The sequence below is a fragment of the Triturus cristatus genome, chromosome 4_1 (assembly GCF_964204655.1).
Source record: "Triturus cristatus chromosome 4_1, aTriCri1.1, whole genome shotgun sequence".
Classification (NCBI taxonomy): domain Eukaryota; kingdom Metazoa; phylum Chordata; class Amphibia; order Caudata; family Salamandridae; genus Triturus; species Triturus cristatus.
This window is the reverse complement of record NC_140585.1, coordinates 1,127,072,180-1,127,098,236: the sequence shown is the minus strand read 5'-3', so window position 1 is coordinate 1,127,098,236 and position 26,057 is coordinate 1,127,072,180. Positions and strand designations below refer to the sequence as shown.

The 26,057-nt window shown below is 42.8% G+C and overlaps 1 protein-coding gene across 2 annotated transcripts in view; it reads right to left on the bottom strand.

Moving 5' to 3' along the window:
* Positions 1 to 4,598: 4,598 nt before the first annotated feature.
* Positions 4,599 to 26,057, bottom strand: part of FAM3C (FAM3 metabolism regulating signaling molecule C) — a 337,648-nt gene continuing 316,189 nt past the window's right edge. For both annotated transcript variants that reach the window (XM_085654178.1, XM_085654179.1), the window contains exon 10: positions 4,599 to 5,658. In XM_085654178.1, coding sequence (XP_085510304.1) covers positions 5,569 to 5,658 — 90 coding nt within the window. In that variant the 3' untranslated portion in view covers positions 4,599 to 5,568. The remainder of the gene's footprint in view (positions 5,659 to 26,057) is intronic.

Genomic DNA, 26,057 nt, shown 5'->3' with positions numbered 1-26,057 from the left:
CTATTCTATTTGCATATTATTTAGATCCTTTTATTATTCTTATTTTACATAATCAGCTGATCAAACCAGTTAAAATTTGTGACTATGAGACAAAAAATTTTGCATACGCAGATGGCATTGCGATTATTACAGCCGAACCTCGAACTGCTATTAAAGAAATTGAAAGTATGGCAGCCGAATTTGGGGAGAAATCTGGGTATCTTTTAAATAAAACTAAAACGCAAATTATTTGTTCCTCGGAGTGCGTTTTTCAAGGTTCCCGTGTAGTTAGGACAGCAATGTATTTAGGGGTCAAAATTACAGCAGATATTAAGGAACTCTGGGCGATTAATATTGACCCAGTATTACAAATAATAAATAACGACCTTAGACGCATAAATAATTTACATCTTACAATCATTGGTCGAATAAATGTAATTAAGATGAAGATTTTTCCTAAAATTTTGTATCTTATTCGGGCAATACCATTGGAGCTTACGGTTACTAAAATACACAAAATTGAGACAATGTTTTCTAAATTTGTCTGGGGGTATCGAAAGGTACGCCGAGCCTATAAATACCTGACGCTACCTAGAGACCGGGGAGGGTGGGGAGCCCCTAGCGTTCAGTTGTATTACTGGGCTACGGCCCTGCAACAACTTGGAACACTATTTCATTTTCTGGATGAGGGGGAGCGATCTCAAATACCCACTATATACCAATTGGCTGTGGGCAATGATGCTATGGGATTGCTGCAACGGAAAACAGACCCAATATATAAAAATCCTTAATATAAATGTATCCAGACGGTGTTAAAGATTTGGAAAAAAGTGGGAAAAAACTGTCGAATTAGCAGGTATAACAAATACACTTCACTCCGGCATTCTGATTTTTTGACTTTAGCACTGTATGATGGAATGGCTAAGAAATGGGAACAGGTGGGGGATATATTATTAGCAGATTTATATTCAAACAGGGAAAGGAAATCTTTCCTAGAAACAGTTCAAAAATTTGGTATACATAAAAACTCCTGTTTTAAATATTTACAAATTCAAAATCGAATTAGAGGGCTTTCTATAGGCCTTATCAATATGGAGCCGGTCCCTATACTGAAAATGATGAAAAACCCAGACAGTAAGATCAAGGATTTTTATCAGGAACTAATAGCAAAAACACCAGATGATATAGGCAAAATAGAAACTAAATGGGCTTGTAAGCTTGAGGATCAGGAAATCGATATAGATATGGCATTAGAGATTGGGAACAAAGTACTTATGGCAGCCAACCTCAAAGCCCAGCAATATAAAACTGTATATGATCTTTATTATATGCCGGCTAAATTATTAGGGTGGGGGAAGAGGCAAAACAATTAATGTCCAATATGTCAAATGGGCCCGGGGGATAGCATACACGTTTTTTTCATGTGAAAAGCTGAACCTGTTAAAAGAGGGCATCGAAAAATTCTGGTTTCAGGTACTAAATAAAGAGATTAAAATGACCCCAACAGTGATGCTTCTAGGTTTTGATGCTCGACTAAATTTAAGTTTGAGGGAGCGGGATTTTGTGTTTTTAATAATGGGGATTGCACGTTTACTGATTGCCACAGTCTGGAAGGATAGTGAGCCACCTACATATTCCCAATGGCTTTATAGGCTATTATATCTCGGCCGCCAGGAAATTGCTTTGTATAAGTGTAAAGGGGTAAGGGCCACGAGGAAAGGCGAGAGTATATGGGAACCTCTTATAACATGGATAAAAAAAAGGTGCGTTCAGGGATTGGGTAGATATGTTTAATCGTAGAAGGAATATGAACTGGATCTTTTTGTCAATTGAATGTAAAAGATGTGATAATATTTGTATGATATCTCGGATTTTAAATAAAAAAGAAAAAAAAAAGAAAGAAGAGTCTACTGCTCATGCCGGTACCTCCTGCTCATCACCTCTTCCTTATGCCATTTTTTAGAAAAAAGTACATAAACCAGAGATGTGCACTCCAAGACCAGCACACCTCCAAGAATAAACAAAATATCAACTGGAACTTTCAAGAAGGAAGAAATAGGTGGGAACTTCCTTTGAAGGTACATGAAAAGTGCCTTCTCCAATCAAATCTCTTTGTTACCAGGTCACATGATATTCACAAATGCTGATGTCATCGCAAAGACCGGCATCATCGCGACGACATGAAATATAATTTTAAAAAATGTGCTGTACACTAATATTAAGTACAGAAATACAAGTTTAAACACTATGTTAGTAAACAGATGTTGGCAAACATCAATTACAATATGTGTAAATGGGTTTTAAACTTTTTCAAAAACATGCTATTTTCTTGACTTTTCACAAAATCAGAACATACGTTCTGCAGTATTTCACGACCAAATTGTAAAGAATTCGCAACAAATAAAAAAATGTATAACACAAAATAGTTTTTAACCCACTGAAACGAAAAGGAGACAGAGAAATACGTAAATAGGTGATCCATTATACAGCTGTAGTGTACAATTTACACAATGAGAAAGCATTTACTAATTTGACAGTAGAAAGTACTGCAGTTGAGTAGACATCTTTTTGGTAAAACTGTAGACATAAAAAAAAAAAAGAAAAAAAGAAATTGAGGTTCTATTGTAACCCTGATGCTCATTTCAGATCAGTTAAACCTCAATGGGAACCACTTACAAATATAAACATAGCATGTGGCCCACGTGAAGCTCCACTTGACCATGTCATGAGTGATGCAATATGCAAGGTCATTTGCAGTGCATTGCGGGGGCATAAGTTCTAGTTAGCTAAGGTAACTAGAACTGTTGAATTTCTATGGTTTCGTACAAGTGACATCTGAGCCCAACTATAACATCCCTGTAACCTTTGGTTATTTCATTGAATTATATATATTTTTTTTTCCATAAGTATTTTTAGTGTAGACCTTCTATGACCATAATCCAGCCCGCAGCCAAAACGTGTGATGTGGCCCAGGATCAGGCTACCAGTGATCTCAGTATTGGGTGATAGGATGCCGTTCACCCCTCATTAAATCCTGCTGTGTTGCATGAGTAAGGTGAGGCAGCACAGCAGGCGGCTCTTTAAACAGTTGAACTTCTGGCCCTGGTGCGAAGAGAGGGTCAGAGGAAACGTGAGCCTGCACCAGACTGATTAATGTGCACGCTTACCTAGCCCTCTCCCCAAAACCGGGACGTATCTTTAGCAAAGGGAAAGTGTCGGACACTTGGAGAGTCCATGAAAAACTGAGACTGTCTGGACAAATCCAGGACGTCTGGTCACCCTACCTGGACAAGGTGATGTTCTGTTTTTTCTCTGTCCCTTGCAGAGGGCCAGAAAAAGAATGACCCCATGCCCAAGGAAAAACCTTCCTAGGAGTGAGGCTCATTAGTTATTTGGGGAGATTAAGGAAAACAAAAACGTTCCTAAAACTTAGTGAACTGCAGTCAAAACTGTTGGCAGTTGTCCACCAAATGTTTTGTACTTGACGGGAACCACCAAGGCAGAGGTTCCTATAATGGTACAGAGATCACCACTTGGCGTGCGGTTTCCTCTAAATTTGGCTGACGTCAGGGAGGCGGACCTAATGTCCCCTTTCACCCTATCGGACTGTATTCCATCAGTAAAACTTTAAATTTGGCCCTACATCTAAATTGCGGTATTCATTTAATGTGTCAACAATGGTATTTTGTTTTGTTTAACAAAAGTAAACCCCCACGTTGAATGCCTGAATACCTAACTTCACAACCTTGAATCCCAACCAATTACCCTTTAACAAAATTATATTCTGGCCACAAAGTGCATTTATTCATTGTTGATAGAAAGGGAGCAGTTAATGGAAGAGAGAGGAAGGTTGTTAAGGAATGTGAACATTACATCTTAGATAAGAATGAAAAAAAAAGGTGTGGAAGAAGAATCCCTGCTCTTCAGCAGTCAGGAAAACAAGTGTATGAGAGACAAAATGTTTATGTTGTATTGGCGTTTTGTTTGTTAGGGAGGTGGGCTGAGAGTTATCTGTACAGATGGCACCTCCACTGAATGTACAACCCCAATGTGTTGCATCTGCAGGAAACAAAATCCTGGGTAGTTACTGCATGCCTTCATAGAGGCTTGATGTTCGCTATTGCTCCAATAAGGAATCTACAAGCCTGTACATTGTATACTGAGGGATTACTTAACAAATACTGTCTGAAATCTTTACTACCTGGTCAACTTTGAATTTCTGTAGTTGAAGTTAAAGATACTTGGCATAATTAACGTATTCATCTTTCTGGATAAGAACGCACTCCAGCTTCCTCTGGAAATTTGTTCTACACATATCAGGGAATGCTACGTACAGACTACTAACAGACAAATAGCACATAAATAACACATTGAATCATGCCCAGCTCAGCACAACCAGTGACTGTAGACTATCTGGGCATCACAAACACTTTGTTTCAAACGATGTCACACCACGGAAAGTAGGATTTGGTGCAAGGTCACAAGACCATGTAGAATTCCTGTATAAAACAACGTTGAAGCAGGTGTGAGCTGTGGTCATTTCAAGGTATCCTGTATGCAGTGACCATTACATGCATGTCCAATAACATCCATAATTGCCAAAAACACAAATGCAAAGATTTCGAGGTAACTTCAGTGATTTAATTAAAAAAAACATTGTGCTTTATCACATACTGGAACTTTGAATTGTTCTAAAAAAAAGTTCTGTTGCACGTGTCAATTTTCTTTGAAATGTGTATGAAATGTTGCATTCATCATACTACTTTGGTTAAACACATTAGTCTGTACTGAGGTCCTAGTTTAACTTCATATGCTGGTTTTTCTGGCACTATAAACTATCACACCTGGGCAAATATTGTCAGTACAAGGCAGACAAACGATCCTTGTGTTTGAGGATGCAGCAAGAGGCAATGGAGGGAATGTAAGTTATACAGCAAACAAGTCAGAAGCATTTTCTATCATTAAAATTAGAATAGATTTTTTTTGTATAGTTATGTTTACTACCCAAAAAGGCAGAAGTTAAAAGAAAATAAAGCTCTATGCAATGTTCTCATAATCTAAAGTTTTATCGCAAACAGATCTCAGCAGAAACTGTACAATTTGAGTGTATGATACTTCAGGAATGTATGGTCTCCACAACTTTTTAAACTGGCCTTTATGGCTTGGACCGGACTCTGTGGAAAAAAAGAAATCATCTAAGTACCTCGTTGTAATCCTGTGGTGTTGACTCTTTCAAAGTCATCCATCTTATATCAACAGTCCGTTGTGCCTACTCTCAGGGATGTTCTTATTTAAAAAAAAAATCCACTGCTTCAATAAATACACATAGTGTAGTAATGCATTTCGAGAGGAAGCACAGATGCTGCTTTGACATGATTACCTTTTCTTGCATATTTTCAATCTATTTACAAATAATCCTAGTTCGGTTCGCAATAAATATTCCACATATTAGAAATGTCTGATCATGCAGAGACCAACCATATTGACACATGCTTTAGATCTATTTACACATTGTCAATCACACCCAATGTCTTCTCCGTGATGGAAAGAACGTCACTTTCATACAACTTTTCTTGGTTTTCCTTTTGTTCAGTCGATTTTTTGGGGTATGCAACCCTCCATTTCCACAACTTCTGGCCATCCCTCGTACTTGTTTGTGTCCTTATTGTTCTTGATGTGCTGCAAATAGAACGACAATGACCAAAGTTAATGACATTTTACACAGCTGCTTCAAACATGGGGGACAAAGATGCTGTTGCTTGAGTATAAATAGGAAAGACCATTACAATAGTCCATAACAGCTCACACAATTCTTAAAGAAACACAAGCTCTGAACAATATTAAAAACCATGATTAAAAGTCGTAAAAGTCGAGTGAAGGCACTGTATATTTAATGACCCGCATGCTCACTGCATACTCATTGCTGGTTATGTTGAGTGAAAATCTCTGGGCAAAATGCACCAGCCCCTGAACAGGGACTTTGTGGCTATATGAAAGCAGCCTGGTCTAAATCTAAAGTAGTCTACATAATAAGAGTCTTTGGCGCCACACATACCTGGCCCTTAACATCCATCTCAGACCCTTTTGGATTTCCGTTTTACAAAACTGGGGTGACCCTGTGTCCCTCAGAACCTGGGTATATCGTAATAAACAAAAAGTGGTTCTGTTTGGTTACCGATTACTTCTATCAGCGTATTAAGTATCGGATATGTCAATTTTATTATAACAATCATATCTCAAACGCCTAGATGCAGGAAACATTTTCACAAACAATAAGGCACATGACTCAAATTGCTGTCTCCTGTGTAATTTTTATCAAGATCGTATCATTCATATATTTTTCACATATAATCACGGCTGTCAACAAAAGTGAAATATTGCAAGTAAGTGGTGGCCAAGTGACATCACTGCTCAGTGGTGTGCAATATACACATGGTGGTGAAATGAATATACATGTGGGTAATGGGCCAGATAATACAGAGAAATGCAATGGCTCTGTAGACTGCTGATTATTCTTTGTTTGCGTAGAGCCTTGGTCAATCTGAGCCTAGTGTGGTCGTTGACGTTTCAACCCAATATATATGCTCCTTTCGGTAGTCAAAAACGGGTCTTCATCAGGACGGAGAGGGGTTGGGGGGGATGGTTGTTTGGACAGCCCTAAAAGGACCAGAGTGAATCCTGGAACGAGACCTGGTGGCGGAAACAATGGGCCCAGGCGCTGATAGTCTTGAAAAAGTCGGGGTCATTCAGAACTGGGAGTAGGAGTACAGGCATATGTCCTGTACAGCCGCTGCAGTGTCAGCGTCCTGTTAGGGCTGTCCAAACCACCCCGACCCCTCTCTGTCCTGATGAAGACCCGTTTTTGACTGCCGAAAGGAGCATATACTGGGTTGAAACGTCGACGACCACACTAGGCTCAGATTGACCAAGGCTCTACACAAACAAAGAATAATCATCAGTCGACAGAGCCATTGCATTTCCCTGTATTATCTGGCCCATTACCCACATGTATATACATTTCACCACCATGTATATATTGCACACCACTGATGTCACTTGGCAACCACTTACTTGCAATATTTCACTTTTGTTGACAGCCATGATTATATGTGAAAAATATATGAAGGATACGATCTTGATAAAAATTACACAGGAGACAGACTTTTGGATTCCCAGCAAGGCAACATTTTCAGGTTGTCTAAAAGCAAACGAATTAAGGATACTTGATTAAGTTGGACTGCACTGGCAGAACTCTAATAAGGTACTGATAAGTGCTAATACCTAAAAAGCACCTGTGGTAGGCCTTTGGAGAAACAGGCTTTAAGCGCTATTCAACTATACGAAAACTGTACTGTAGGCATTTAAACCTTGAAAATATTCTTGGTCAAAGGGAAAAGTCAAGACGGTAGACAGGGAAAACTGTTTTAGGAACTTGGCATGTTCCAAGTCAAGACGGTCACTGATTATGGCCTTGTAGCGTCTTGCGCGAATTAATCCATTGTTGTTTCACATTAACAGGGCTTACAAAGGTCTAGGGCCAGCTTAATGTATTGTTGATAATTATGTGTAGTAGCTTAGTGGGGACAAGCTCCACCTGGGTCACGCCTCATGTACTAGGCAGGCAGACACCCTGATAGGATAAGTGCCTGGCAAGCTGGACTGATCCGTCCTACATCAACTTAGTCGATTCTGTGTCTTCCCAGCAAATTCTGCAAACAAGTTTAAAACTTTGAAGGTCCCAGGGATTAAAGGGAATGATAGTTCAGGGAATAAAAATATAGTAACCGAGGGCAAACACTATTGCAGGGTAAGGAGATACACCCTTCTTGCATTTCTCTCCATGACACCAGCACGGCATGGAGTTGGTAGGAGGTTGAAGTACATTTTTCAATTTAAATCAAGTTCTCTGGCAGGTTTCGTCAAATATTTGAAATCACGGATCCCTTACGTTTTTAGCATGGGTTCGGGCAGTATTTTTGATAGCCTTCCTTCTGAAGAATTTCACAGAGGGCAAAAAGATGACGATGACATAAGTCTTTAAATAATGTTTTGCATTCCGGCAAAAATTCAACTGGTTTGTGTCGGTGACAGCTGCAATAACATATAGTCAATACCCAAATTAATCCGCTTGTGTGATTGATCTGTGTAAATTATGAAAAACATAAATCCTCACAATAGGGCAAGGAAAGAGGCAAAGATCATGCTAAAACACATTTTAGTTAACTGAAATCCTGTCTTTCTGTGAAACGCTAACCAGGGAAGCACATATGTCTCAAATAGCAGCAGGCTGATGACTCGAGGGTAATGGGAATGGGTACGGAGTAGATATGGAGAACCTGTGAGAGTTTTTGTAGTGACAGGCAATGTAGGTAATAGTGTTGGTGCTCTTACATTGAGCAATAAAGATTTGTTTAAACTAAGTGTTCCCCCCAGCTACGGCACTTTTCCATTTCCACCTACATGAGGTATAAGTACTACTGTTAAGAGGGTACTGTAAGCCATTCCATAGGTGGGAGTGGCCCCCTGGGAGATGATGTGGCACTCTCCCATATTTGACAACCACTCCACTTTTTCTGCATCTCCTAGTTCATGTGCATTGGTTGATTCTGGACCACTGTTTCAGAGTTTTATTTAGTTGTAAAATGGAAAATTCGTAGAGTCTACGGAGGCCCCCGCTAACCCACTACCACCACCACAGGCCACTAGCAGCAATGGTCGATACGTGGTGTGGGACTAATATCTAACTGTAGCATTCTAACAGATTCTCGATAAAGCTGCATGTTTCTTATAAGCCAATAAGCCAGTTTTGCAACAACAGCTGCAGGTACAGTACAAACATGAAGTGTGGGAAAACTATCTAGCAAGTAATGAGGCCAATGCAGCACACAGTAGATCTTTTGATATTCGGGAGGTGGCAGCAAGAGATCTGAAAATGAAAACAAGTCTCCAGCTTCTTTGTTTTGAAGGAGTCGGCATTCGGTCGAAACAGGCAGACCAAGGTAAAGACAGTTGGAATTGTCAACCCCTGAGAGAACATCTGCACCAGTACGAGTCATTGAAAAGAAAAGGTAGGGATAGAGAGATCTCCCGCCAGATGGTAGTAGTCACAAAATGTGTCTTAGCTTTCGGGTAAAGGTTGTCATTAAGCAACATTTCTAAATTTAGGGCTTCTGAGAATAGTGGCTGGCCCAGACTAAAATCATCAGGCCATGCCTCCATCCAGCGATGACCAGTCTGCACACTACCCGTTTGGTGCATTTGTAACTGAGGAAACAGTAGGAGGGAGGTGTAAGTGTCTACTTGCTGTTCAAGCTGAAATCACTTTACGTTAGCAAGCAGACTCCTGTATCTGTTCAAGAGGGGAGGCAAGATACTAGCACCAAGGAACACAAAAGTCACATTCTTGGTCTTGTGGGTTGGTGATGCAGGATCTGAGGCATGTCATAACCAGGGCTGAGATGGTGAGGCAGCCTTGATAGCTGTTGAAAAGTTACTGGTCCACTGTTTTGAAAAGCACAAGTACACTCATTTTATTTAATTAATTTTCTCCACACAATTGTATTTTGGAGTGGAAGAGATGATGGTTCAGTGTATGGAGTTTGATGTATGTGCACTCGAGACCAATAATAGGTATTTATACCATCTTTTAAATATTTTCAATTTGCTGATTTTATGAACGGTCACACGTCAGTTCTTTGGAACCTAAAGGAACTGGTGGACAAAATCAGTGTTTGCAACAAGTGTTGCCAATTGTACTTAGTATTACAGGAATCAGATAGGGCTGCAAGCTCACTCAAATGCTAAGAACCTCCTGCGTTGGGCATCAGACTCACACTTTAGGCAGCAGTAACGATAGAGTTATAGCTTATACCTGGGCGGTGGCAGAGTTAAGTTGCTCAGATACAGATAACACATGAATGACTTGCAATAAATGAAATATCAAGTAAGTGTTAAAACCTTGGGAAGAGTATTTACTACAAGATCTAATAGTTTCGTTAAATTATAGTAGCTGAAGAGCACAGAAAAGATACAAGTTATTACAGCATAATTTAGAGGATGATTTTAAGCTTTCTACTGTATTGTGCTGGTTATGGATATCAGAGAAGAGATCCTTTGCATTTAATTCTTCATTAGTGATATTTTATCTGAATAGCAAAATATCTCTGCATATTTACAGGATCTTAGGAAGACAATTAAGACCTAGTTTGGTATACAAACACAAGTATTACACTGAAATAAACATCCTTTAGAAGACATTTTGTTTATGTTGTTTTTTTTAAAGTCACCCCATTATCAAAAACAGTGGTAAAATACATTTTAATAAAAACACCACTGTATTTACCATTTTTAAAACTGAGAAAATATAACCTAAAACATAGGCTGCAAGCAATGAGCAAAACTGACAGCATCTTTAAGAATTGCTGGAGCTACTGCTCCCCATCAAGCAATGCAGTAACAGTCATGCAGGTTCTTCTTTTGAAAGTACAGCATGAGGAGTCTTTCAAAATTCTAAACTTCTCAACTATGATTTTGGTCTATTGAGAGGCGGGTATTCCTTCCAGCACTTTTAAATCAGATCCCAGATACTGGTTGATATTATGTAAAAAAGGACTAAACTCGTCTCTGAACCAATCAGATTTTTGTGCACTTCTGCCATAACACCCTTTGTGCTAAATCCGAGGTGAGCCTCTCAGAGGAGGAGAGTGGGTTGCATGTGAATCTATGAAAGCTCCAATACTGGAGAACAACTGTTACAGGTAAGCAACTTGTTTTCTTACTCCAGTATTGGAGCTTTCTGTGATTCACATGCCTGAATCAGAATAGCGACCAGTAAATCATTGCACATTTTTTGTTACCCAAGACCTGGAACAAGGGAACATATGTAGTGTGATAAAAGCGGTCTTCCTATACCAATACACACATAAAAAATACTCTGAAAATTGCATCCAACACAATAAAATGCGCAAATGTAACCAATAAAGGAAGGAGGGATGGTAAAGAGGGCTCACCGTTACTGGATAAGGTTCCTCAGCACCGCTTCTCCCACCGCCACATCTCTTCCTGTGGCTGCATCCAAGCAGTAATGCCTGGCGAAGGTGTGCGTACTTGTCCAGGTCGCTGCCCTGCAGATATCCTGGATCGGCACTCCCGCAAACAAAGCAGTAGAGGTGGACACTGCTCTTGTCGAATGGGCACGGACTCGTGCATTCAGAGGTCGCCCAGCTGCCCGATGACAATACTGTATCGCACTGGAAATCCATCTGGCAATTCCCCTTCTTGACAAAGGGAAACGCTTCCTGGGTGCGCTGAAGACGACAAAAAGTTGTGAAGACTTGCGGAAAGGTTTAGTTTTTTGCAAATAGAACTTTAGACAGCGCTGGACATCCAGCGAGTGGAGAGCTCTTTCCGCCGCTGTTGTTGGTTGAGGAAAGAATCGTTTGAGAATTAGTGGCTCATTTAAATGAAAATCAATTGGTACTTTTGGAATTAATTTTGGATTAGTCCGGAGTATCATTCTATCCTCCTTGAATTGTAAGAAAGGGTCTTGGACCGTGAGAGCCTGTATTTCCCCCACTCTCCTGGCTGAAGTGAGCGCGATGAGAAATGCAACTTTCCACGACAGGAATTTAAGATCTGCCCTGTGTATTGGCTTGAAGGGCTGTTTCATTAACTGGGAAAGAACAATGTTCAATTGCCAGAGAGGTGATGGAGACTTTACTGGAGGTAAAACCCGGAACAAACCCTTCATGAATTGTTTGATAATTCTTGCGGACCACAGAGATGGTCCAGAGGAAGTCCTTTTGTAGCGTGATATTGCGGCTAGGTGTACCTTTATGGATGCACGAGCCAAACCAGACTTTGCTAAAAGCAAAATATATGGAATAATCTTGTGTGCTGCCGAGTTCAGAGGATGAATGTTACATCTTTTGCACCATAAAAAAAGTCTCTTCCACTTCATCCTGTACGTTTTGTTCGTACTATCCGCTCTGGCTCTAGATAGTATGTCTCTGCACTCCGTTGGGATGTTTAAATGCTGAAATTCGCAGTATTCAGGAGCCAGGCTGCTAAGTGCAGTGATTTTGGATCCGGATGAAGTACTTTCCCCTGGAACATCGTCAGGAGTGACAGTATTGGCTGGAGGCGAATCGGGCATTCCTCCGACAGTAGTTGAAGCTCCGCGAACCAGTGTCGCCTGGGCCACCATGGTGCGAACAGGATTATCTTGCACGGTTCTTTTTTGATCTTCATAAGAACCCGTGGCAGGAGGGGAATTGGAGGAAAGGCGTAGGCAAAGACGCCTGACCATGCCATCAAAAACGCATTCCCCCAAGATCCCCGTTGGGGAAGCCAGCTTGCGAAGAACTGGCATTTTTTTTCTCCACTATTGTGATGAGGTCTACTGTTGGTTTTCCCCATCTTTGGAAGAAGCTGTTTAGACTCCCTTAGTCGATCTCCCATTTGTGGCAGGTGGATTTGAGCCTGCTGAGAGTATCTGCCATGATGTTCTGGTCCCCTGGAAGATGTTCCGCTGTTATGGATATCCTTTGGGCTTCTTGAGACAGGGAGAGTGATCTTGTTCCTCCCTGTTTGTTTAAATAGTGCATTGCTGTTGTGTTGTCTGTTCTTATTAACACAGCTGATCCTTGTATCCTTGGTAGGAACGCTAACAATGCTAATCGGACGGCTCCGAGTTCCAGGAGGTTGATGTGCATTTGCTGTTCGTGCAAAACCTCCAGCGACCGCTGACTAGGAGGTCCTGAAGGAATGCTCCCCAGGCTTCCAAGGACGCATCTGTCATAATCACCAGTGGGGCTGGTTAAATAAGGAATGAAAGACCCTGCGAGATGGTCCGTTTTTGGGTCCACCATGTTGCCGCGTGGACCATGGTCGGCGTTACCCTGAGTATATCGGCGAAGGATCCTTCCGCCTGATGCCATTGAAGATCGAGTTGCTCTTGCAACGGACGCATCCTTAGCCTGCAGAAAGGTACGAGGGGAATGAAAGACGACATCGTTTCCGCAATGATTTGTACTTGCGTACTGAAAGAGACTTTCTTTTTATAAAAGTCTGGGATAGAGATATTATTCCCAGCTGTCTTTCCTTGGAGGGGAACGCTTTGTTTAGTTCTGTGTCTAGTATTGCTCCCAGGAAGGTGATGTTTCGTGTCGGCTGAAAAGATGATTTTTCTACGTTTAAAGTCAGACCTAATCTGGCAAACAGTTGTTGACGACCGGGCCGATGCTGCTGATGGCGCTTTGACTAACCAGTCGTCGAGGTAAGGAAATATTTGGTGTTTCTGCTTCCTTAGAACCGCTGCCACTGGGGCCAGACATTTCGTAAAAATTCTCGGGGCTGACTTCAGGCCAAAAGGCAGTACCTTGAATTGGTAGTGTTCTCCGGCCACCATGAAGCGCAGGTACTGCCTGTGGGAAGGATAGATGGGGATGTGAAAGTACGCATCCTGTAGGTCCAATTTGGTCATATGATCTCCTGGGTTTAATCGCATCAGAATATCTTGGAGGGAAACCATTCTGAAAGATTGCTTCTTGAGGTAAGTGTTTAGGGACCTGAGGTCCAAAATAGGGCGCCTTTGGAGAACATTTTTCTTGACTAGAAAAAAGCGGGAATAAAATCCCCTTCCTTTCTGAGAATTAGGTACCGGTTCTATTGCTCCCTTTCGCAGCATTGTCCGAATCTCTCGACTCATCTAATGTAAGTATTTGACCTCTTCGTGTTTTGGCGGTGTACAAGGGAGCGTTTGCAGAAGCTCTAGAGTGTGTCCGGATTGTATTATGTTGAGGATCCATTGGTCCGTAGTTATTTGCTGCCAATTTTGAAGATGGTTAGAAATTTTTCCACCCAGGGGAACATGTGACATAAGAGGAATAGGTGTAGCCGGATTCAGAAAGTCGTCATTGTCGACGGGTATTTTCCTTCCCCGGACGACCTCCTCGACCTCTAGGAGTAGATTTTGTGTAACCTCCTGTTTGTCGTTGTGTATACTGTTGATGGTATGGCTGAGATGAGGTGGAGTAAGAAGTGTATCTGCCTTGTTGGTAACCTCCTCTATAGGAGGATTGGCCCCCACCTCTTGAGCCTCGAAAAGGAACCTTCCTATATTGCAGCGTTCCCAGTGATTTTGCAGTGTCTATCTTTTTTGATACTCTGCAAAGCCTCGATGTGCTTCCCGAACAAATCCTCGCCATTGAAGGGAAGGTCCAAGATTTTATTCTGGACTTCAGGCCTAAATGCTGTTGCTCTCAGCCATCCTTGTCGGCGTAAGACTGCCGCATCTCCCAAAGATCTGAAGGCCGTGGTCGCAATGTCCATTGCGCAATCTATGACTTCAGCCGAAGTCCTTTCTACTTCTTGGAGGATCTTTCTGGCTTCCTGTCAATCAGCATCTGGAATGCTGTCTATGTAAGGCGAGAGGTCGCACCACATTTGTCTATCATACCTGCCCAGGATGGCCAGGGCATTCGCCGCCTTAACTAGAAGGGCAGACATGGAAGAAAATCTCTTCCCCGCATTGTCCAAGCGCCTACCCTCTCTGTAGGGAGGTGTCGTAATTGGAGCTGATGGATTCCTTGATTTTTGCTGAGCCGCCTGGGTTATAACTGAGTCCGGCTTGGGGTGGCCTAGTAGACAAGCTGGCACATCCGAGGGCACTTTATGTTTCTTGTCCAGTATGGCGAGTACTGGAGTAACCCTTGCTGGTGTCTCCATGACCTTGAGACCTTCTTCCCATAAATGACTGACAATCGGGAGAGATCGAACTGCCTTGCGATATGGCTCCTTGAAATCATACAAGAAACATTCCGTCTTGTCAGATGACATGGTGAGCGCAAATCTCTTCGTAGCTCTCTCCATTAGATTATGGAACCCCCCCGATGTCCTCCGGAGGAGAATCGACAGGTTTCGGTGAAGGAGACGAAGGCGACGGAATGAGATAATCGTCCCATTCTTTACTAGGGTCTGTTATCTCTCCCTCTTCCTGTTCATCATCCTCAGAGTTCACTGGATCTTGTTGTGGTATTGGTGATATAGGTAAGGACTATGGTAAAACCACTTGCCGTCGACCTGGCGTACATGGAATAGAGCGTGGCTGAGATGTAGTCACCGGTATTCTTTGAGAAGTATGAGGTATAGGATGCCTCCTTTTATAGTCATCTAACAAACTGCAAATCCGTTAGCAGTGAAGACGGAACGCTCACCATTTCTTCCTGGTATTCCTTGCGATAGTGTTGCTGGGGATGATCCTGAAACCCCCCCATATTCGTCTTCCCAGTCATCCTCTTGGCACTTTACATGCAATTGCGAGGGGCTACTGGCGTAGCCAAAAGGTCCATCATAATCTTCTTCCTCCTGTGACTCTTCCTCCTCTAACAGGTGGGATGGTACTAGAGGTGTCACCTTGCTTGGAGAGGTAAGATCTGGGGTAATTCTCCTCTTTCTGGCAAAATCCAGTTTTTCTGGGGGGTTTTCTCTCGTCGACGAGATCACCGTCGACGAGATCGCCGTCGAAACCGCCGACGAAAATATCGTCGTCGATGTTGCAGTTGACGCTGCCGTTACTGTCGTCGTCGTTACGATCCTGTTACTGCCGCCGCCGATTCCGTCGACGACGTAATCGTGGTAGTCGGTCTCGTCGTCGACGGAGATATAGCTTTAATAGTAAGTTTTACCTCACTTTTCTTCGTCGACGACGCTCCTTTCTTCGCCGACGCTCCCGTTGATGATGTAGATTTCTCCAATTTCTCTTCAGGAGGTGTGGAGGCTGGCTTCTTAAGAGAATGTTTAACTTTAGGGGGTGATTTTGAGGGTTCTGAGCTTGTCCTCTTAGTGTGTTTTACCCCTGAAGCATGACCCTTGCTCTCCTTTTCCATACGTGGAGGAGATTTTGAGGGAGTGCGCCCTGAAGACCTAATCGTGGTCTTTTTAAGAGCCTTCTCAGGTTTTTACCCTGAGGCATGAGCCTGAGGAGATCTGCTTCTTTTCTGAGATCTCCTAGAAGACATTGACGCCTCATCACTGTCACTAGACACGACGTCTTTCCTGGTCTTAAGTTTTTGAAGCCATCGCAAAAGCCTTCCTTCACGATCCCTCAGCGTTTTATTAGAAAAGGTACGACATACCTTACATTCCTTTGCCTGATGGTTTGGGTAAAGACAGTATATGCAATCCTTATGAGGGTCGTCTGTATATAACAGGTGGCGCAGGCTCTGAATAAACCTTTCTTTTCCTGGTCACCCATTCTCAGGGGCTGGTTGAAGGAAAAAGCAGTTGAATAAACTCTTTCAATCTAGAAGAAAGTAGAAGTAAACTGCAGAATTTGAATAGAGCTCAAAGGAGACTCCCTAGCACAACGTGCGGTAGAAAATCTGAGGGGCAGAAGGTTCTCTCAGGAGTGTTCTTGAGGGTGAGAGGCTCTAATTGGTTCAGAGACAAGTTTAGTCCTTTTTTACATAACAAAGGTTATGGGTTGCAAAAGGAAAATGGGCCTAGGCCTTTTTTCAGTTTGCTATACTACTAAGCAATGCTTTTTTATGTACCGGAGACTCCCGTCTCGACGATGGGGAATGATTCAGGCATGTGAATCTATGAAAGCTCCGATACTGGAGTAACTTCAGCTGTGTAACACAGCAGGGCAGGCAGATGATGCAGACTGGGTGCTAAATTTATAAAGCAAATTTTATTAGCAATTGTCAGTGACATGATTAGGCTGCTCTGTAACGGCCACTTACTTATATTTGCAAGGTAGAGGGCGAGCCAGCCCGGGCAATTCGGTTTTTGGGTCACCTACAGCCCTGGCAGTGGAGAGGAAGCAATAAATCATCCCCGTCAAATGCGGTGCCCGGGCTTGATTCGAGAGAGTCAGGCTCACCACACAGCAGCAGATCCAAAGTCAGTGCTGTGACTGCTGCTCTGGGCTCCAGGAACCGCTGTGGTCCGTGGTTAGGTCTCATTTGCACATGACAATGTTAATTAAAAAATTTGACCGCAGTGGTGCAAGCATCACTGCCATTTGTCGCACTTGCACTCATCAGCCTGCGCAGCCACCCCCGCTTGCGCTACAGGTGGCAGCAGAACGTAGCGTACGTTTCGCTTTTAATGGTTGTGTGTCACAACCTAAGTCTCTTGATCATGTCTCGGTAATAGCCATGTGGCACTGCCTTTCCGTCCTCCTGACGTGAGCAAAATGTGGTGCCATGCTGCCAAATTGTTACATTGTAACACTAAGCAGGGCACAGGCAGGCAGCCCCAAGCCTGCAGTGAGCACACTACGGCACGCTGCCACTCCAGCTATGAGCTTTAGCTTTCAGCCCTCGTTGGAATTTGAAGCACTATCGCTTTACAGTCGCGGCAGGCATTATGCATGACTTTGCATTTCAGTGCGGGTATGCGGACCGTCACACTGAAACACGCAAGTCTAACGCTTGATGCGTGGTACTTGGTAAGGCTGCTCACTGGTCTTTGCCATTCTGAACATGGCTAATAAGCTCTCAAGTTGCCCAGCCAAGAAGCTTCTTCTTGACATTATCAATGTCAAATTCCTATCTTCTCTGGTGCATGAATCGGAAGCATTTGTGGACAAACATACTGATTGGTTTGATGCCATGCAAGGCAAACTTTTCAGAAGACTTCTAGCTTCCATATTTTTCACAAATTTGGGCCAATTAAGTCTCAAAATCTGCCTTTTGCGACAGTTCTTGGCAGGTTTGGAAAAGAGAAACAGCCCACGCTCAATTTAAAGTGATTGTAAAACACGGTACAACTAAAGTATTTTCTATGGACTACTTAGCATAGCAAAACTAAGCTTTCCACATTAGCAATCCATTCTTAACTTCAAGGATACAGCCAACATTTTCTGCTCAGGTCCAATCCTTTCCATATATAAAAACAAGATTACACAAGGCTGTGCCTTGTGCTGCTTGATGTAGGCAATATAGCCAGTCATGGAAACATAAGGTTAGAACCCTAGATTGTCTTCAGGAGTGTTCAATAAGTTATTGTGCACTTTGTATGTTGCTGTTCTGCTTTAGAATTTGAAAGTAACGGCTTCTATGAACTTTTTTAGAGGATCAGGTCTTTTCACCTGCAGAGAGGCGCTCATATGGTGTTTAATGCATCGGACTTGCAGGTAATCAGCTTTTTTAAACACTCATTAAAGCAGTCAGTATGCAAATAGACGAGTTTAACTTTCTCGAAAAAGAGAAACATTCAACTCAACACGTTTAATATACTGCATAAGAGAGCAGGTGGCTGTCTCAGCGTTGTTTTACTCTGTTATTTTGCCAACAAGATTTTTTGCCAAAAATATCGTGCATGTAAAATAATTCTAGTAGTATCGATTTTATACCTCGAACTGATTTTCTCTGCGATGCCAAAACCAATTGTCCATTGTTAATAATTGTTCAGAAATCGTTAAAGGTATTCTTTAATACCCTGGCTTTATTTGTTGTACTACCATGAAAATGTGTCTATTAATTGATGAACAAATGATATGGTAAGGATACAATGTTTATGGCTCAAGAGAGAATATCTATGATGGACATCTAGGATTGTGGGTGGGCATCACTTCTACGTAATGGAACGGTTTCCAATATCCATGTACAACAGAATAGAAAGTTCAAAAACACCCTGCTCCGAAGGATGGGACCTGATTATTCAGTAATACTACGTCAGGAAACGTATCCAATTAGGGTAGCTGTTATGGTATCAGAATCAATGCAACCCTGTTCACCAAAGTTATGATTGGACTTCCAAATGCCAGTTTTTATAAATGTCCTAAATTTAGGTGCAGTAAAACCAAATTTAACATGCTATCTATCATAATGGCTTGAAGAACTTTTAACCCTGCTACATCACCACCCATGGGGAAAAAGTGGGGTGTGCCAATAGAGTTTCAATGGGGTGAAATTACTGCATGGCAACTGCCAATAGCTCCGAATGAGGTCCTTACTATATCAACACCAGTCTCTTCTTTGGAGGACAGATCCCGAAATAAGGCTGAGAGAGAAATCCTCAGACTGATATCGAAAGCTAAAATACCTTTTGGAAGGAAAGGTATGAGTGCAACGTTCAATACAGAGATGTGTAGCTCACTCAAACCTCTGGTGGACATTAAGGGCACTTAAAAAGTTACTTTCTCTAGCACATGCTAAATATCTGATGCATTGAAACGGCAGTCATATTATATTGGATTAGATAATGTTTCTCTCCCAGGGAAAAGAAGACTTCGCTATGGCAGATGTTCCTGAAACCCTCCCCGATAACTACGATCGTAGGAGAAAATATAGAAGAGGATCTTTTCCTGTAAGCCGCAATGGCAGCCAAATGCACTATAAAAGAAGAAAATTGAAAGCCTGATTTGGCGAAATATAGAAGATTAGAAAGTATGTTTTTGGTAAGTACAGTTCACTAGTCTCTGAAGGGTCACAATGCAGAATTCTACCACCTATGGAAGGGCGTCTCAATTATCAGAATGTTCATGACGTTTTCTGGAAGATTCAGGTGGAAGTTTTGCACACACTCAGGAAACAGGTGGTCAAGCTCAGCGATGGCTGACTGGATGGGGAATCTTACATACCATTCAGATGGGTTCGTTTGGTTGGTACAGCAGCTGCCTATGTGGTAGCAGTGAGAGGGGGAGCAGGTCGGGGGTGAATAAGCAATCCATTGAAAGGGCATTTGCCCATAGCTTGGGTCTCTGGACACCTGTGAAGTGTAGCAGTTTTCATTTTCTAAGGTGGTGACAAGTTGATGAGTGATTTTGAAGAGGTCTCAAAGAACTGTTAAGCAGCACCCATTAATGTTCTTTTATGAGCTTCCTACTCACCGCATCATCAAAAATATAAAGGACAAGACGATGCACCAAAGTCTGTATTATTTCCCTTGCAACAGATCCTTGCCTGATTAATTGAGAAATCAATCGTGTTACCCCCAGCTCATGGAGGTAAACAATCCTTATAGTGTTGTCCATCTGAAGATGTTGCAGAGACTGACAGAAGGAAGCATTTCGTTACCAGCCCCAATGTCAGTATGTTGATTTGATGTTTTTACTCTGAAATAGACCTGTTCTCTTGAGCAGAGTGGTTGTCCATGTGTTCCCTGGAAGGTTTCCGAAATGGGACCCTTTGATCATATTAGATCTTTTGCATTATTGTAACACAGAACGAATGGAGATGTTGCTCATGTAAATTCTTTATTCCCTGTTCCTACGTGGTTTTGAAACCGTTGGTCTTCCAGGCAGTCTTACAGGTAATCCATGTGCAATCTGCTGAAGTATACCCTGAATATATAGGTTAGGATGCCATGTGACCGAGAGATGAATACCTGTCTGATTGTTGTAAACCGAGTCTTGTTGAGGCTTCTTTTGGGTATATGAGAAATATTCCTAGATAATTGTGCACGTTTAAATATCCAAGACTTGGATAATTTGAACTGAATCAATGATTTTCTGGGCAGAGATGATTTGCAGGCTGAGGCCTTAAAGAACATCTAGAGATGTCTTATGTTTCTGTTCGGAGTTTCTTGGCTGAGCTGATTTTACTTCATAGGGTTGCTGCTATCCTGCTACTGCTGCAATGCACTAGGCCAATGACAGTGAGGGCTGCCCTAGCTGAAAAGAAGAAATTCTACTACTGGAAACTCCAGAAAGAAAATTAGTTACTTACCTGTAAATGCAGTTCTCCAGTACTGGTATCTTTCATAGATTCACATGCTTGAATCAGAATGGCAAGCAGTTATTGTAGGTAAACAATGGAGTATTCAAAGTGCCCTTTGAGGATGGAGGGCAACAGTATGCACCATTACCATAGGCTATAATGACAATTAACAGTCCCTTAAATAGACTGTCCTTTTAATAATAATTTTTAAAAAAGGGCCAAACTTGAACTATAACCAATCAGGTGTCAGCAACCTATAGAATACTCCCAAAAGAGGATGCATCCCTCAGATTTTCAAGTACAAGTAGGAATAATATCAGGAGCTATAAGGGGAGCCTCTCAGGGGAGGAGAGTGGATTGCATGTGAATCTATCAAAGATAACAATACTGGAGAACTGCAGTTATAGGTAAGTAACTCATTTTCTTCTCCAGTATTGTATCTTTCATACATTCACATGCTTGAATCAGAATGGCAAGCAGTTATTGTAGGTAAACAATGGAGTATTCAAAGTGCCCTTTGAGGATGGAGGGCAACTGCTTAATACGTATCTATATATCTAAAGTATAATTACTCTATATATGATGAAACAATCATGTAGTCTACAACAACATTATATGAATCTATACTGAAATATCATTAAAAACCTCTACTAACAGAGGCTCACTTTATTGGAACAGATGACATAACACCGCCTGTCCTATGGTTGCATCACTGTGGTGCACCGATTCCAGGCAGTATTGCTGTGTGAATGTGTGGCTGCTCTTCCATGTTGCAGCACGGCATATCTTTTCCAATCGAACGCCTACCACAAGAGCAGCCGAAGTAAACGCTGCCCTTGCTGAATGCACCCTTGCCTTGTCTGAGTGGTTTGCCACCTTTGAATGGCTAAACCGCATGGTAGCAGAAATCCATCTTGCAATAGTTGCTTTTGTGAACGAAGCACCCGGTTGAAAATGTCCATAACACTAAGAGCTGATCAGTTTTTTGTATTTGTTTAGTACAATGCAAATAGATTTTAAGACATCGTTTGATGTCCAGAATATGGAGAGACTTTTCAGCTGGCGGATCCGGATTTGGGAAAAAAGTACTAAGTATGATAGGTTAGTTGAGGTTAAATTAAGATGGAACCTTGGGAATGAACTTTGGATTTGTTCTGAGAAGCACATAATCATCAGTGAAGAAAAGGCTCCTGCGTTGTGAAAGCCTTTATTTCACCGACTCTTCTAGCTGAAGTGAGAGCCAACAGTAATGCGACCTTCCATGTGAGAAACTTTAGGTCTGCTTTGAGGATGGGATCAAATAGGGGTTTCCTAGGTTGGCCGAGAACTACATTGAGATACCATTCCGGAGGAGGAGCTCATAATGAAAAGGAAAGCTCTAAATAATTCCTTCATGAATGGTTTGATGATTCTTGTGGAACAGAAGGGGAGAGAGAGAGTAAGATAAACATATGTACCATGAGATTGCTGCGAGGTGAACCTTGACAGACGCATGCGCTAATCCTTATCCAGCAAGTGATAGGAGATAAGGCACAATCTGCTCAAGTCATGCTTCCAACTGATGTAGGATAGACTGTTGACACCATGAACAAAATTGCTTCCATTTCAACTTGTATGTTTTGTTCTTGGTTTCCGCTCTTGCTTTGGATAGGATATCTCTACAGTCCTGAAGAATTTCTAGTTCTTTGAACTCATAGAAATCAGGAGCCATGAACACACGTGGAGAGAGGCTGGTTCCGGATGTAGGACCTAGCCCGGGTTCATGGTCAACAGTGCTTGCGTTGCTGGGAGGGGAATGGGATTGGATTCCAACATCAGGAGGAGCTCAGTAAACCAGTGTTGCCTGGGCCACCTGGAAGCAAACAGGATGAGGCGACAGTGTTCCATTTTCATTTTGTTGAGAAACTTCGGTATGAGAGGGAAGGGAGAAAATGTAAATGCATGGACCATCTGATCAAAAAAGCATTCCCCCACGACCCTGGGAGTGGGAACCGACTGGCGTAGAACTGGCATTTGGTGTACTTGTCTGTCGCGAAGAGATCCAATGCTGATTTGCCCCAACGTAGGAATATCTTGACCATCTCCATTTGATCGAGTTCCCACTCATGGCAATTGTCTTTGGTTCTGCTGAGTGTGTATGCTAAGGTGTTGTTTACTCAGAACACATGCTCAGCTCTCAGAGATATTTTGTGGGTTGTGAGCCAATTCCACATATTCCAGGCCTTATGGCAGAACGTTAATGACCATGTAGCCCCTTTGCTTGTTGATATAGTGCATGCTGGTCGTATTGCCCGTACAAACTAGCACAAAAGAACCTGCTCTCCTTGGAAGAAAGGCTTGCAGGGTGAGAAAGATGGATTCCAGTGCTAGTCTGCTGATATGCATAGTCTACTGGTGCACCGACCACTTCCCTTGAATCTGCAGGTCCTGCAGGTGACCACCCCAGCGTTACAGAACGGCATCTGTCGTTATGACAAATTTGGGTATCTGAGGCAAAAACATGAGGTCCTTTTAGAGATGAGAGACCACAACACTAGCGTTTCCATCATTCTTTGGATGATGGTTATGATGTCCTATAAAGACCCTTCTGCTTGGATCCACTGTTTTTGCAACTTCTCTTGCAATGGTCTCATTTGCAGGCTTGCAAGAGGTACTAGATTAACTACAGAGGACATAATGCCCGGCAGCGCCTTGTACAGATGCAGTGAAGCAGACTTTCTTCTTGAGAGTTTGACTGCCAGATTTCTTAGCCTTTGTTGTTCATCTTGAGAAAGATGAGCCTTGTTCTGGATTGTATCCAGATGGGATCCTAGGAACATTATGCTTTGTTTTGGAATAGTTGTTGACTTCCAAAATAGGACAGTGAGGCCCAGCTTGCGAAACAAGGTGAGACAAGCTTTTGTGGCTCTGGATTCTTACAATGGTGTTGCAACTTTTAGCAGCCAATTGTCCAGGTAGGGAAAAATCTGGTGACCTTGGTTTCTGAGAGTGGCTGCAACTGGTGGTAGGCACTTGGTGAAGATGTGAGGCGCTGACTTGAGGCCTAATGGGAGGACTCTGAATTGGTAATGGGTACTGGTTACGGTTAAGCAAAGATATTTTCAATTTGGGATGTACGGGGATGCTGAAATACACATCCAGCAAGTCCAGAGTTGTCATAAAATCGCCATGGTTTAGGAGATGCAGATGTCAGAGAGTGTGACCATACGAAATTATTGCTTGCATAATATGTTCCATTCTCTTAGGTCTAGGATGGGCCTCCATTCTTGTTTGTCTTATAAGGAAGAAGCGGGAGTAGAAGCGCAGGTTTTTCTGTGAAAATTGAAGTTTCTCGATTGATCCCTGGGCAAGCATGCAGAGTTCTTTTCTCAATAAGTGAAGATTAGGGGTGTGTGCTCCCCTTAAAGAATTGTTTGGCAGTCTCTGTACAAAATCCAGGGTATGGCCAAAGGTGACTAGGTCCAATACTCATTTGTCTGATGTCATATCTCTACATTGAGAGAGGTAGTTGGCAATATTCACACCTACGGGATGGGAAGAAGAGGATGTAGCCAGCACCTAGTCTAGGTCACTGTTTATTACCTGTGCCTCGACCCTGGAGAGGTTGCTTCTGGCAAGGGCCTCGTTTGGGATAGGCCGCGGTGGGCAGTTGACAGCTCGTCTGATGTTGGTAGGCAGGTCTATATTGCGTATTGAAGGGCTGGTATTGTTGGGAACATTTATACCCTTCTCTGTAGGTTGAAAACTCTCTTCCACGAGCACTTCTTGAATTGCAGGGTGCCAAGGGACCTAGCTGTATCCGTGTCTGTTTTTATCACCAATAGCGCAAGGTCTATATGCTTCCCAAACAGGGTTTCCCAGTTGTAGGCAATATCTAAGATCTTAGATTGTACTTCCGGTCTAAAGGATGTGGCTTCGAGCCATCCTTGATGTCTCAAGACAGATGCCTCAGCCAGATGACGAACGCCTGCACAATCGATAATCTCAGAGCAAGTGCACTCACCCTCCTTCAAAATTTTCCCTGCTTCCGCTTTCTTGTAGTCAAGGCACTAGGTCGATGAGGCTGTTGATATTTGGTCCACATCTGCTGATTGTATCGACTGAGGATCGCTAGAGAATTGCTCAAACGGTGATGGCAGACATGACGAAGAACCTCTTCCCTATGTTGTCTAAGTGCCTGTCTTCTTTGTCTGGCGTCTGGATGTGAGCGGAAGGATTCTTGGAGCACCACTGCGCTGCTTGTGAAATCACAGAATATGGCTTGGGATGACCCGTGAGGCAAACAGGGGAATACTCTGGAGCCCTGTATTTTTTTTATTGATGCGAGGTTGCACTGCAGCCACTGTAGCCGGGCTCTTCATAATTGTAATCCCCTCCTTCCAGATATAGTTAATGATGGGGATGGCTCTGACTGACTTCCTTGCTTGTTCTTTGAAGTCATAAAGGAAACAGTCTGACTGCACAAAAAAAGTTCGGAGATGGAATTTTGTTGCCGCCCAGTTCTTTAAATTATGAAAGCCCCCGATGCCCTCTGGTGGAGGATCTGAAAGTTGTGACAGTGGAGGAGACGGAGTGGGGATAAGGTAATCATCCCACTCATCCTGTGGAGGTTGAGGTTCCGGGATCTCGCCTTCTCTTTTATCTTCTGAAAAGGTTGGGGTTTCCCTTGGTGCTGCCACTATGCTGGACGCGGGGGTCATCCTGGGCATGATAGGTGGAGGAATGTGTCTTGGAGTAGCAGGTTGAGGTGATATTACTGGCTGCTCCTGCGGAGGTTCAGGGAACCTTTTCCAGTAATCTTTCAGTATGGCCTGCAGATCTTGGAAAGTGACGTGCACCTGCCTGGGATGTGGAGGAGTATGATGTTGATAGTGCTCACAATGCCTCTTTGAGGGAGGGGCATAATAATAGTGGTAATATTGCTCTTGTTCCATGTCGTTGGCATCCTGGTATTTAACATGGAGTTCTGGGCTGTGTGATGCCTCAAAAGGCCTGTAGATGTCAGACTCTTTCAGGTCTAATAGAGGACTTGGGGGAAGAGGTGAAACTTTCTTGGAGAGGTTGATTCTGGTCTTAAGAGTTGTTCATGTAACTTTGCACTTTTTATCATCGTCGACAGTCCCGTCTATGATGTCGTCGAGGTGATAGTCGCTGGCAAGATGTCGGACTGCCCTGTAAATTTCAGCGTCATCTGTAAGAATTTTGTCGTAGGTGTCGTCGGCAGTAGCTAAACGGCGGCGGTGTCTTTGTGGATAACAGGATCCTTGTCGACGGGATGGGCGAGCCCACAGCGGTCTTCGTGGTCTTCGCCAACGATGGTCTCGTAGACAAGATGGTGGTGACCGTTGACGATACAACTGTTGATGGATATGTTGCCGTCGACAGGGGTTTGAGAGGAGTTTTCTGTCT